The following is a 13,863-nucleotide window of genomic DNA, read 5'->3' on the forward strand; positions in this document are numbered from 1 at the left end:
CTGCGCGGCCCTGGCAGGAGAGGGCTTTGCTGCCTGTGGTGTCTCTGCAGCCCTGGAGGGCCTGTGGTGCAGGTGAAGCTGATCTCCAGGAAGGACAAGGTGCTCTTGAAAATGTCCTTGGCTACGGACAACCTGTGATCCAACACTGTGAAAACCATTGCTCTGCTCCTTGATTGCATCATCAAAGGGATGACTAAAGGATGCGGGAGCAGCACTGCCAGCATCTACTGGATGGAGAAGGGACAGGACTTGACCCCCTGCGGTTGCTTTAATGTGATGATGTGGCTGCTCTGAATGGGGACGGTGTTCCTGCAAGTCCTGTGCTGTCCCTGCTGGCTGCGTGCTGCTGTGCTGGAGAGCCCTGGCACCTCAGGCAGCACCACAGGATGGAGTCAACCTCCAAATTGAGCAGCTGCCCTGAGTTAGGTGAGGCCTTGGAGGGGTGTCTCTGAGAAACCTGCCCTCACTGCCCCTGGAGAGCTGGTAAATGCAGCTGGTGGAGAAGAGAGAGGCTTAGCTCTCCTGATGGCAATGACTCCGTTCTCTCAGAGGAATAGCTCTATGGGCTGCCCTGGACACAATGAGCAGGATCAGCTTCATGGCCCTAAATGGGGACATCTGCTGTCACTTCAGCTGGCCAAAGGCATGCTCCACCAGCCTCCGAGGGAGGAGGTGGTGAGGAGGAGGAGATGAGCCCAGGTGCTGCCCAGTCCTTCTGAATGTTTCCATCAGTTATCTGCAAGTGTCTTGGACCACCTCTGGCACCTCAAATGCCACCTGTGGTTTGCATGGGTACAGGAGGTAGAGGGGATTCCTCCCTTTCACTGCCTGGGTGTCCTGTCTCACAGTGACCTCAAGAAGAGGTCATTCTTGGACCTAACTCTGTCTCTGAGAGGGGAAATGCCACTGCTGGAAAGAAGTGTCTCTCCCCAGCGGAAGAAATAAACATCATTAATGACTTCAGTTGGTTTCAGAGTCAGTTGCCCTGGAGCCCCAGGGACATCTCTGAGGGAGCCCAGAGGGGCCAGAGGAAGCGCTGCCTTGGGCTGTTGCTCTGCTGCTGAGCTGGGCCGGGCTCCTGGGATGGAGGGAGCTCCTGGCCATGGGGCAGCGCGGCAGAGAGACAGCTCTGCCCAGGAGCAGCTCCTCTGCCAAGCGCAGCAGGGCTGAGGGCACTGCCTGCAGGCACCGAGGGGAGACAAGAGATGTGAGAGAGAGGTAAAGGCAGTCTGGGGTGGTGAGTGAGAGCTCACCAGGGGGAGAAATCTTCCCAGGCTTTGACACGGTAAGTCTCTGGCTGCAGGGCAATGCAGCTGAGTTCCTGGAAGCGTCTCCTAGACCTGGCACATGCCACGACTGATAGGACCTGTCGGGAAGGTTCTGCTGGGTTTTCTGGTGTGGAGGAGGAGGACATGCTTCAGAGAAGGCCTTGGGGCATCAGCGGCATGAAGCCGGGTGTGCAAACAGGGCTGCCCAGGGCTGTCCATCAGAGCGGGGACCCTACACCCCAGGGCACTGTGTGCTGGGAAGGGATTCTGCTGCTGCCAGGGTCAGCTGTAGCCTGCCCGGGGAGTGTGGGGAGAAGCTGTGGGTGGAAGGAGTGACCACCACAACGGTAGGGTAGGGACGAGCAGGTGAGGGCACGGTGCCTCTGCTGTCAAGAGAGTGCTGCATGGGTCAGGGCTTCTCACAGGTTAAGCTCTTCCTCGTGACATTTCTAAGGGGACTTCTCAGGAAGCACATTCACTCAGCAGCATCTTCCCCTTTGCAGCCGCATCAGGTTTTGTGTGATCTGCTCTTTAGCCCCTGCACACGCAGAGATGCCCCTGGGAGGTGTTTGCAGGCAGAGGTGGGCGCCCAGCGGGTGGGATGGGGTTTGTGAGCACTGGCAGGAGTTGAGCTGGGGACAGGGAGACGGCTCCTGGCAGCAGAGACATGGGCAGGGAGTGAGAGGGAGCTGCTGCCAGAAAGGCTGGGGAAGGGGATGTGGGCACCTCCCTGCTGTCCCTGCAGCACAGACACCTTCCCCTGAGCAGCTCCTCCCTGGTCTCCTTTCCCAGCCCAGGCAGAGCCTCTGTCCTCAGGCCCATGGGGTCTTGGCTGCGCATCACCCCTGCAGCAGCCAGAGCCCAGGAAAGGGCAAACCCCTGATTTCCATCTTGTTTGTGTGTCCCTCCTCCCTTGGCCAGGAGCATTGTGGCGTTTCACTGCCGTCCCCTCCTGCCTGTGCTGCCCTGGTTCTCACCATTGGCTTTCCTGAGTCAGTGCCGGGGGTGGGGGTCGGGGGCGGCAGATTCAGCTCCTGTTCAGACTCCCATCCTTTGGGTCCTGCTCTACAGACGTGTCTAGGGGAGAAACGTGCCCAAGTCTCCTCCAGGCCAGCTCAGGACATTCAGCTTTTTCCCTGGGGTGTCCTGTGGGGCTGCAGGGTGCCCTCCAGAATTATCTCTGTGCTGCCCAGGATGCCCATGGAGAAGACATCTGGGTGCTGAGGCCATGGAAATGCTGCTGGGCAGCGTTAGATGGGCCACTGCAGTGATCCCTCCGTGTCCCAGTCTGGGAGGGGAGAGATGAGAAAGGGCGAGGAGTCTGTGAATCTGCTCTTTGAACCTGGATTCCTCTGCTCTCTGCAGCGTCCTCTTTCTTTTTAGGGGGACATCGGAGTGTGACCCTCCTCCAGGTCCAAGCTGCCAACGCAGGGCAGCTGAGAACAGGACCGATGGGCAGAGCAGCTCTCCTCTCTCTGCACTAAGGGACAGTCCCTTTGCTGCTCGGGACCCACAGGATTTCACTTGGAGTGCATTAGAAATGTGAGGGATTTCAAGCATCCAAACCCACTCCTAAACGTGGCAGGTGAATCTAGAACACATTAAACAAAACAAAATCCCCTCAGCTCAGTTCTGCAGCTGGGAAAATTGCAGGGAACAGAGACAAAAAGTTCTTTGATGTCTCACAAGTACATTTAATTTGAGATCACCCTGTGGCACAGCCAGAAGGACTCCTCAGTTTCCCATTCCAGAGTCCCTGCTCCCAATGGCACCCTCATCCAGCAAAAGCCAGGGCTCAAGTGAGGGAGCTGCAGAGAGGTCTTCCTGAAAAGAGAGAGCCTGAGTGGGGGGTTGCAATGAGACATGCAATTAGTTTTGCTCAGAGAAGTCAGGCTGAACTTTGTACTGCCTTTTCCTTCTCAACAGATAACCACAGCCAGTGGTAGCAAATGCCCAACAGCAGCTCCATCACCCAGTTCCTCCTCCTGGCATTCGCAGATACACGGGAGCTGCAGCTCTTGCACTTCGGGCTCTTCCTGGGCATCTACCTGGCTGCCCTCCTGGGAAACGCACTCATCATCACCGCCATCGCCTGTGACCACCGCCTCCACACCCCCATGTACTTCTTCCTCCTCAACCTCTCCGTTCTTGACCTGGGCTCCATCTCCACCACTGTCCCCAAAGCCATGACCAGTTCCCTCTGGGATACCAGGGCCATCTCCTACTGGGGATGTACTGCACAGCTATTTCTGTTTCTCTTCATGATTGCAGCAGAGTTTTATCTTCTCACTGTCATGTCCTACGACCGCTACGTTGCCATCTGCCAACCCCTGCACTACGGGACCCTCCTGGGCAGCAGAGCTTGTGTCCACATGGCAGCAGCTGCCTGGGGCAGTGGGTTTCTCACTGCTCTCCTGCACACGGCCAATACATTTTCCCTACCCCTCTGCCAGGGCAATGTCCTGGACCAGTTCTTCTGTGAAATCCCCCAGATCCTCAAGCTCTCCTGCTCACACTCCAGCCTCAGGGAAGTTGGGCTTCTTGTGGTCAGTGCCTGTTTAGCATTTGGTTGTTTTGTTTTCATTGTGGTGCCCTATGTGCAGATCTTCAGGGCCGTGCTGAGGATCCCCTCTGAGCAGGGACGGCACAAAGCCTTTTCCACGTGCCTCCCTCACCTGGCCGTGGTCTCCCTCTTTGTCAGCACTGGCACATTTGCCTACCTGAAGCCCCCCTCCATTTCCTCCCCATCCCTGGATCTGATGGTGGCTGTTGTGTACTCAGTGGTGCCTCCAGCAGTGAACCCCCTCATCTACAGCATGAGGAACCAGGAGCTCAAAGAAGCATTGAAGAAACTCATTCAATGGGTTCACCTCCAGCAGCTGTAGAGCTGCCCGTCTCCCCTCACAGACTCTTCTTAGCTTTTCTCAGGATGGTTTGTGCTTCATTTCTTTTTCATCTGTGGTCATTGTGTTCATACAGGAATGTCTGTATTTGCTCCACATCTCCAGAAGCATGCTCCTACTGTGCTGAACAATACAGAGGCCTTTGGTAAATGTGCCATCACGGTGTCAGAGCTGGCTTCCTGAGGAGCATCTCTGTAATCAAAGGGCATCTCTCCCAAGGGCAGCTCCTGAAGCCTGGGCTCTTCTTCCTGCTGAAGGCAGGAGCAGGCTCCAGGAACTGCACTCGCCATGGCTGCTGCTGAGCTTGGTTCTCGGAGGGTTTATGGGGAGAGGGCACTGGGAGACATTCTGGGGAGAGAGGGCTGGACCCAGGTCTCACTAATTTTAAGTATCTGTCCTGGGTTGGGTGTCACAGGGCTAACTTCTCTTAAAGTGCTGGGGAAAACTGCACTTTTAGAAGCTCTAGTGTCTGAATTCATGAAAATATTTACTTTATAGCCAGCCAGACTCTGTGGGATTCAAGGTCTCGGTGTTTTTGAGCCTTGCCAGGTGCAGGCACAAGGAGGAGCAAGGCCTGGGCATTTGGCCTGGGCTGGCCAACAGGATTATTTCATACCATGATCGTCACATTCAATATAAATTAGAAAAGTTTGCTGTGTAGTTTCTCTCTCCCTTGATGGTGATGGTCCAGAGAACTCCTCGCCCCGGTTCTGAACCCCTGAGCCCTTTCCTTCCCCCCAAAGCCTCAGCCCTTGCAGTGTCCAACCTTTGCTGTTCCTGCTGGGAGCACACAGCTTCCTGCTGATGGAATGGGCTGAGAATAATTCTTGTAAATCTTAGATTAGTATTGGGATTGATACTGGTTCTTTAGTATTATTGTCAATTATTTAGTCTTATCCTATTAAATCTATTCCCTTTTAAATTATTAAATTTATTTAATCGATTACATTGATTCCCCTTATTAAATCAATTCCCCTTTCCTGGTGGGGAGGGGTCATTGGGTGAGAGAATAATTGTCTAAATGACCATAAATTGTTATGGGTTTTCTCAAACCGTAACAGTATCCACAAGCAAACAAGGGCTCTGCCATCCCAGGGGAGGCCGGTGGGACCCTCCAAAAGGAGACTGGAGAGTGATTCGTGTGTCCTTCAGTAAAAGCCCATGGATGGGTCAATGTGCACATGGGAAAACATCCTGAGTCATGAAAAAAGCTCTGAGCCCGTTCCACAGCTGTAGACCCCTGGGAAGGAGCTCAGTGGCAGTGCGGCCCCTCCAGCTGATTCTGCTTCCCTCCCTGACCAGCACAGCCAGTGTGGAGTCACTCCAAGGGCCCACAGCCCACTTGCTCTGTGGAGCATCACTGCCAGCGTGGGGCCCTGTGAGGAGCACAGCGCCACCAGGCTGGACCAGAGGAGGGGTGGGGAGAGATCAGAGGAGCCCACCACGGCTAGAAATAGCCTTGGAGAGAAAAATGAATGTGTTCAGCCGCTCCAAGACAATACCCTGAGTTTGGGTACCCTAAAGGACGCTCACGGTGCAGAGTCCTTGCTGTGCTGGTGCTCCACCAGGCCTGGGAAGTGGCTGGAGAAGGACTGGTGTCCACCACTTGCCATCTCTTGGTGCCATCATCCCTCCTGAAGGGTGTCATGGAAAGGAAGGCTGGGACCCTGTATCAGGGCTTGCACTGAAGGAAGCCACATCACTTTGCTGCCATCCTTCAGTCCTTGTGCCCAGAACATGTTCTTCAGGCAACCTTCCCCACTCTGGGTGTCAGCACTTACCTCAAAAGTCACCCCTAGACAAGGTTCCTCAGCAGGGGCTGAGCTGGAGGACTGGGGTCCAGCTGTGACCACAGGAAGACTTCTCCTGGGTCCTCTGCTGGGGTCGCAGCTTCTGTGGTCCCCCAGCAGAAAAGGCAGTATACAGAGACTTGGGAAACTGTAGACCATCCCCATGCCCATGGGAGCCCTCAAGAAGAGTCCCTCACTCCAAAGATCCAGCCTGGCTTGTTGCTGCATGGACAGACAGGGGAAACTGTGCCAGCAACCTCCTTCCAGACCCCATTGCCTCGTACCAGCCCCAGTGCCCAGACAGACAGGGCTCTCCCCCTGGTCACTGCAATGGTTCCAGGCACCCAAGGCAGTGTGGAGTCACCCCGTGTGTTACCCACCTGGTAACACATCCATGTTGTAGTTTCTGCTGAGCGGAGCTTGCACAGCATCAAGGCCATTTGGGCTTCTGATGCTGCCCCAGCAAAAAGTAGGCAGGGGGTACATGGGAAGTTCAGAGGGGACATCGCTGGGACAGCTGAGCTAAATGAGCATATTCCATACCATATGACGTCATAAGTGAGTGAGTGGCTGTGTGGGACTGAGCTGTCTACCAAGGTTATACCACAACACCCGTACATCAAGGCAAGCTCAGACAGGACTGGTTGAGGAGCAACCTCAAGGAGAAAGGTTTGGGCATCCCAAGGTCAGCCAGAGCAGCCCAACAAGAATATGGCCATGAGCACGTTGGAGGAATATGGCCACCCAGAAAAGGAGACTTATTGTCCATCCTGACTCAGCAGGAGTGCGGCCACATTGGGAGTGGTGTTCCCCAGGGAGTTGACTCCCTGTTCTGGAGGAATTGGAAGGAATGGTCACATCTGCCAGGATGGGGCTATGGGCCATGTGTGGAGGGGCTGAGAGACCTGGGCTACTTAGCCCAGTGAAGTGGAGGCTGAGGGAAGAATAGCAGTAGCTCAAGACAGTTTGAACATTTCAAGATGATGGCACCATTTTTGACAGTGGGAAACAGGATGGCAAAGGAAAATCATCAGAAACTGCAGCTTTGGACGTCCAAAGTGCACCTGAGGATGAAGAAATGTCATTCTGAGGGTGGTGCTGTGGTGCAAAAAGTCCCTGAGAGGGAGTCTGGACCAGCCCATGGCTTTGTGTTTCAAAGAACATCTGGTGAGGAAGGAGAGACACCGGTACAGATAGGGACATGCTGGCGTGAGAACAAGATGGGGAAGTACATTGGGTGTCTGCAGCCTGTAGGGAAACAGGCACAGGCATGGGACAGTGTAGGACAGCCTGTGGTGCAGATGGCCAAGGGCGCTGTCAGGGCTGAAAGGCCCTGGCAGAACCCAGGTCTTTGCCCCCTTGGCTATGGCCGATGGCCTAAGAAGACACACATCATCCTCATGGCAATGGGGCATCGTTGCCTCCTTGCAACCCTCCCAGGGAGGCCGGGAGGTGTCGTACCATTGTCCTGTCTTTGGCATTGCACTCCCCACATCCCCAGGAAGAACCTTAACCCACACAAAAGGGTCAGGATCTGCCTTCCCAGGGCCTGGGGGTCAGGGCTTGGCCTTTCTGCTTCATCAAACAAAGCCAGGGGTTTCTCAGCACCTGAGCTGCCTGCACAGCACCTTTGCCTTCCTGCCATCATGGCCTCCTGTGATCTGCTCTAACGAGTCCCTGGGGAGGCTTTGTCAGGAATGGCCCTCACAGGGGCCCGTTTATACTTCAAGGTACTTTGGGGTTTGCTTCTGACTTTGATTTCTTGAGAGGTTTCTTCAATCTCCGCTTGGCATCTGAGGTTCATGGACCCAGCACCAAATATGCCATGGGGCTCATTAAGATACAGAAAGCCCTAATGAGCTATGTCTCTACCTGTAATTTTCTTTAAGGCCTTAGGACTTGTACAACTAATTGGAGAGGTTTCAGTTGGGTACCTAATATGAAGCTTTACGTGAAGATCTCATAAAGGAGGATTCTTTCTTTCAAGGGTATTTTCTATCTTGTTCTACTTTATAGAAGAAGTGAGAACAGCATTCTCCAATGGGTATTGATCCAGCGGGTCTCCTGGAGACACCTGTACAGGCAGGAGAAGCAGTCCCTTTAGGTCCAACACTGTATGGACAACCTCACTCCTCACCTCCTCAAGCCCACCAGTTCCCTCCTCGGCCACTTCACACTTGCATCCCTTTTCCTCGCATCAGACTTCTCCACCGCACTCTGCAGCTGGATGGTACAGCTCCTTTCCACCAGCTCCCACCTGCTTTCCTTAGAGACCGGGCTGCACAACGGCACAGAAAGGTTTCTCTTCATTGCCGACAAAGAAAAGTTAAACTTGATGTAATTTAATAAACTATAGAACTCTCTCCTCACATGTAGGCAAAGTCTAAGCAGCATCTCCTGTCGTCCAGCTTTCACAAGGGGTTTCCAGACAAGAACATTTTTAGACAGAGAGGTAAGAAAGGATAGATATAAACACAAGGAAGGTGTTGACTAAAGAGTTAAAGAGACTTCTGAACAATGGGGCAGGTTTCTAACTCCCTGAACCTCAAAGCAGAAAGTAGAGAGTGGAAAGGCATCTGACTGGCCAAAGAGCAAGCGGAGGAGAAACGTGAGAGCAATGGGAAGGGCAGGCATCCAGGTAGTCTGCTGAAAAGATGTCCTTAGACATGGCCATTGAACCAGGAGAGGTGGAAACACCTGAGTAACGAGGTCGATGAAGTAATTAACAGAGTAGTGGTAATACAAATTACAGGGGAAGATCAGTATTTCTTCTGCCATTAGTACACTCCCAGGAAATTCTGTCATGGTGGGAAACTCGGCCATTTCTTAAACGTGCTCCGATGATTCAGATGATGAACATGTGCTTGTATATTTTTTTCAAACGTAAAAAATAAATAAAAAATATAAAATAACACCGTGCAGCTTTCTGGTCAGAAATCAGTCGTGTGAACATAAACAACCAGGACTGTTTGGACGTTAAGCACAATAAAGAGAGTTTTTACAAATACATTAGCAAGAAAAGGAGGACTAAGGAGACTCTCCATCCTTTATTAGATGGGGGCGGTAAGATAGTGACCAAGGATGAGGAAAAGTCTAAGGCACTTAATGCCTTAATTGCCTCAGCCTATAGTAGTAGGACCAGTTGTTCCCTGAGTACCCAGACCCCTGTGATAGTAGATAGGGGTGTGGAGAAGAATGAAGCCCCCATAATCACACAGAATCACACAGAATCTTCTAGGTTGGAAGGGACTTTCAAGATTATCTTGTCCAACCATCAACCTAACTGACAAAAATAAACACCCACAAAACAAGAAAATGCAACACCATCACTAAACCATGTCTCCCAGCACCACGTCAACCTGTCTTTTGAATACCTCCAGGGATGGTGCCTCAACCACCTCCCTGGGCAGCCCATTCCAATGTCTGATAACCCTTTCAGGGAAAAAATTTTTCCTAATAGCCAGCCTGAACCTCCCCTGGCGCAACTTGAGGCCGTTTCTTCTAGTCCTGTCGCCCGTGACTTGGGAGAAGAGATTGACCCCCGCTTCTCTACACCCTCCTTTCAGGTAGCATCCAAGGGGAAATGCTGAGGGACTGATGATGCTGACACAGGCCAGGATGCTGTTGGCCTTCTTGGCCACCTGGACATGCTGCTGGCTCATATTCAGCTGACAGTTGACCAACATCCCCAGGTCCTTTTCTGCCGGGCAGCTCCAGCCACTCTTCTCCCAGCCTGTAGAGCTCATGGGGTTGGTGTGACCCAAGTGCAGGACCTGGCACTTGGCCTTGTTGAACTTCACACCGTTGGCCTAGGCACATCCATCCGTCCATACTGTCCAGATCACTCTGTAGAGCCTTCTTACCCTCCAGCAGATCAACACTCCCACCTAACTTGGTGTCTTCTGTGAACTTACTGAGGGTTCACTCAATCACCTCGTCCAGATCATTGATAAAGTTATGAAAGAGAACAGGCCCTGATACTGAGCCCTGGGGAACACCACTGGTGATTGGCTGCCAACTGGATTGAACTCCATTTACCACCACTCTCTGGGCCCAGCCCCCAGCCAGTTTTTTACCAAGCAAAGAGTAATTTGGCTTGCTCCCATCCAAGCCATGGGCAGCCATTTCTCCAGGAGAATGCTGTGGGAAATGTTGTCAAAGGCTTCACTAAAGTCCAGGGAAACAACATCCACAGCCTTTCCCTCATCCACCAAGTGGGTCACCTCTTTATAGAAGGAGATCAGGTTTGTCAAGCAGGACCTGCCTTTCACAAGCCCATGCTGACTGGGCCTGATCGCCTGGTTGTCCTGTTCGTGCCTGTCGTGTCAAAAGGAATGTAGTTTTAGTTTTGTCTGTCAGGGTCCCAGGACCTTCACTGATTTGTCTGTCAGAGTCCCAGCAAAGGACTTGCAGTGAGTCAGATTCACAATCAATCAAAATGATTTATTTTATTGAGAACCTCAGAACAGATTTGAGATTGGCGTTGATAAATTCACTAACTACAATAGCGCTACTAATTGAGGTTAATATTGCTGGTAAAAATAGTAATAATACAACAGCTCAGGGTAACATTCACCAGAGGGTGAAAGGCGCAGCGCTGACCCAGGAAGGCGTCCCTGCCTGGGGTGGAGGGAGAGAACGCAGCCCCTCGACCGGTCCCTCAGGTGTCGAGGTTCTTCTCTCCCAGTTTAGCAGTCATTTTCTCCGTCTTTTTCTTTCCAAAATTATGAGGTTTCCCTCCCCCAGGTTGTATGATTTGGGTGCAGAGACGAGTGCTACGGTCATATATGTTTCGCATGATGTCTATAATCCTCATTAGCATATGCAGGGGGGTCAACTTTAATATGCATTTCACAGGCAATGAGGCAAAGGTCACTCATTGGACATGATGGCCCTTTGAAGAAGCAAAGACCTGCAACGGTTCCTGTTATCTTCTTCTCTTTGCTGACCAAAAGCAGGGCTGTCCTGCCTCCACCGGGCTCCCTCCTGATCCGCATCCCCTCAGAGCCAGGCGAGTCTCCACTCCCCCGGGGGGCACAGGAGAGGTGAGAGAGGGCAAGTGAGAGAAATCTCCTTGGGATGGTGGGGGCTGTTCCTGGCATCACACACAGCAATGTCAGGGCTCTGACAGGGCTGTTCAGAGACACGAGTCCTTCCCTGGCACAGGCAGAGGCCCTGCAGCAGACTCCCTGGCCTCCGGTGGCCACCCCCAGAGGCTGCAGCCCCTCGGCCCTGCGGGCTGTCTCCTGCTCTGCACCTCTCTGAGATGCCCCACAGCTGAGGAATGGACACAGGGACCTCGGTCCAAGGAAGCCCATCCCTGTGCTGCATCCAGCGGCTTTCCCAGGATGTTACCCTCAAAATGAACGGATCTCAAGAAACTAACTGTCCCACAGACCTTTGAGGAACTCCCAGGAACTTCTGATGGTCTTTGTACTCACTGGAGTTAATCTCACCACGCACACACGACGTACATGCGGACATCTCAGCTGTCCAATACAAACATGGAATTCTTCAGGACAAGAGGAAATGGCCTCAAGTGACACCAGGGGAGGTTCAGATTGGATATCAGGAAAACTTTCTGCACTGAAAGGGTTATCAAGCACTGGAACAGGCTGCCCAGGGAAGTGGTGGAATTGTCATCCCTGGAAGTATTTAAAAGACGTGGTGCTTAATGACATGGTTTAGTGATGGTTTTTGTCAGGGTTAGGTTTATGCTTGGACTCGATGATCTGAAAGGTCCCATCCAATCTAGAAAACTCTATGATTCTTTAGAGGGACAACCAGCCTCCCCAAGCTGGGATAAGAGGCCAGAGCCAGAAATGGTGGTTGTTACTGGCAGGGTGTGTGACAATTATCCTGGGGAAGCTTCCTTGGGGTGTCCAGCACTCACAGGACCAGAGGAGAACCTGCCCTGCTGGTCCTTCCTGTCTTTCCTAGGATGCCTGGCTGTGCAAGGACTCTGTTGTGTGCCCACGCCTTGCACACTCACACAGTTAAGCTCTGCACTTGTGTTTTCAACTGTGGGGCACTTTCCTGGGAAAAGGAAATGCCAACTTTATAAAAAGAACTATGACTTCATGCCCTGCCCTGAGGAGTCTCTGATATGATGGAGGTGCTGTTAGGGAGTTCAGCTCTGGAAGGGAATTGCCCAGTGCCTGTCCTGGCCTGTGGTCCAGGGCTGCCACACAGCAGGAGGATGAGCTGCCAGAGCACTCGGGCTCCATAGCAAGGCAAGGGCTCAGAAGGAGAGTGTGGGTGTGGAAAGAGAACAAATTGGAAAAGACCAAGGTTGGTGCTCGCTGACAGAGCTGCTGTGCTCGGACTCTTTCCCCTCCACCTCTGCTCACAGGCATTGCCCTGCAGCTCCAGTGAAAGCCTGAGAAGAAGGATTTCGGGCAACAGGTTGCTGGATGGTTCTATATTTTATTTTAATACACAGAGAGAGCAGGTCCTCATTTATACAGTATGTAGATTTCACAAATTTGGAAAAATGCATAATTCGAAACAGCAAAACAAGTTGGTTTTTTTGGTAGAAAACATTATACAAAGTAAAGCAAAAAAGAAAAAAACAACAACAAAAACCAAACAAAGGCCTAAACACAGAATTAAAACTAACATAAACTACAGTACATGAGCTTGACATATAATGAGTTACGTTAACAGTGATTTGTAGAAGAAAACAGCTTATTGTTTCAGAAAATCATCTGGTCATCAGTTTCCACACTGCACCTTTGAGCTCCTGGTTCCTCATGCTGTAGATGAGGGGGTTCACTGCTGGAGGCACCACTGAGTACAGAACAGCCACCACCAGGTCTAGAACTTGGGAGGAGATGGAGGGGGGCTTCAGGTGGGCAAAAAATGAAGTGCTGATAAACAGGGAGACCACGGCCAGGTGAGGGAGGCACGTGGAAAAGGCTTTGTGCCGTCCCTGCTCAGAGGGGATCCTCAGCACGGCCCTGAAGATCTGCACATAGGACACCACAATGAACACAAAACAACCAAATGATAAACAGACACTGACCACAAGAAGCCCAACTTCCCTGAGGTAGGAGTGTGAGCAGGAGAGCTTGAGGATCTGGGGGATTTCACAGAAGAACTGGTCCAGGACATTGCCCTGGCAGAGGGGTAGGGAAAATGTATTGGCCGTGTGCAGGAGAGCATTGAGAAACCCACTGCCCCAGGCAGCTGCTGCCATGTGGACACAAGCTCTGCTGCCCAGGAGGGTCCCGTAGTGCAGGGGTTGGCAGATGGCAACGTAGCGGTCGTAGGCCATGACAGTGAGAAGATAAAACTCTGCTGACATCAAGAAGACAAACAGAAATAGCTGTGCAGCACACCCCCGGTAGGAGATGGCCCTAGTGTCCCAGAGAGAATTGGCCATGGCTTTGGGGACAGTGGTGGAGATGGATCCCAGGTCAAGAACGGAGAGGTTGAGGAGGAAGAAGTACATGGGGGTGTGGAGGCGGTGGTCACAGGCTATGGCAGTGATGATGAGGCCGTTTCCCAGGAGGGCAGCCAGGTAGATGCCCAGGAAGAGCCCGAAGTGCAAGAGCTGCAGCTCCCGTGTGTCTGCGAATGCCAGGAGGAGGAACTGGGTGATGGAGCTGCTGTTGGGCATTTGTTCACCCTACACATGGGGGACTGTTGAAAGAGAAGAAGACATTGACAAGTTATGACCGACTTCTTTGACCCTGTCCTGTGCTGTTTTCCAAAAAAAATCCCGCCAAATTGACTGTGAGCTCAGGTGTGTGCTGCTGAGTGAGGGCACGTCCTTTGCAGGGGCGGATATCCCTCTCCTTCCCGTTGTCTTTAGCCTGGACACTGCTGATCCCTGGGTGACAAAAAGGCTCTCTGTGCCCTGGGGCAGAGCCAGGAGAGCTGCTCTGCACACCAGTACCT

The 13,863-nt window shown here is 52.4% G+C and overlaps 2 protein-coding genes across 2 annotated transcripts; one reads left to right on the top strand and one right to left on the bottom strand.

Annotated features, from left to right (window-relative positions):
• Positions 1-3,217: 3,217 nt before the first annotated feature.
• Positions 3,218-4,153, top strand: LOC141478516 (olfactory receptor 14A16-like). The gene has a single exon (XM_074167552.1). The coding sequence runs from the start codon at positions 3,218-3,220 to the stop codon at positions 4,151-4,153; it is 936 nt and encodes a 311-aa protein (XP_074023653.1).
• An 8,511-nt stretch (positions 4,154-12,664) lies between these two features.
• LOC141478517 (olfactory receptor 14J1-like) lies at positions 12,665-13,237 on the bottom strand. The gene has a single exon (XM_074167553.1). The coding sequence runs from the start codon at positions 13,235-13,237 to the stop codon at positions 12,665-12,667; it is 573 nt and encodes a 190-aa protein (XP_074023654.1).
• Positions 13,238-13,863: the final 626 nt, after the last annotated feature.

Source organism: Numenius arquata, unplaced genomic scaffold (assembly GCF_964106895.1).
Source record: "Numenius arquata unplaced genomic scaffold, bNumArq3.hap1.1 HAP1_SCAFFOLD_154, whole genome shotgun sequence".
Taxonomy (NCBI): Eukaryota; Metazoa; Chordata; class Aves; order Charadriiformes; family Scolopacidae; genus Numenius; species Numenius arquata.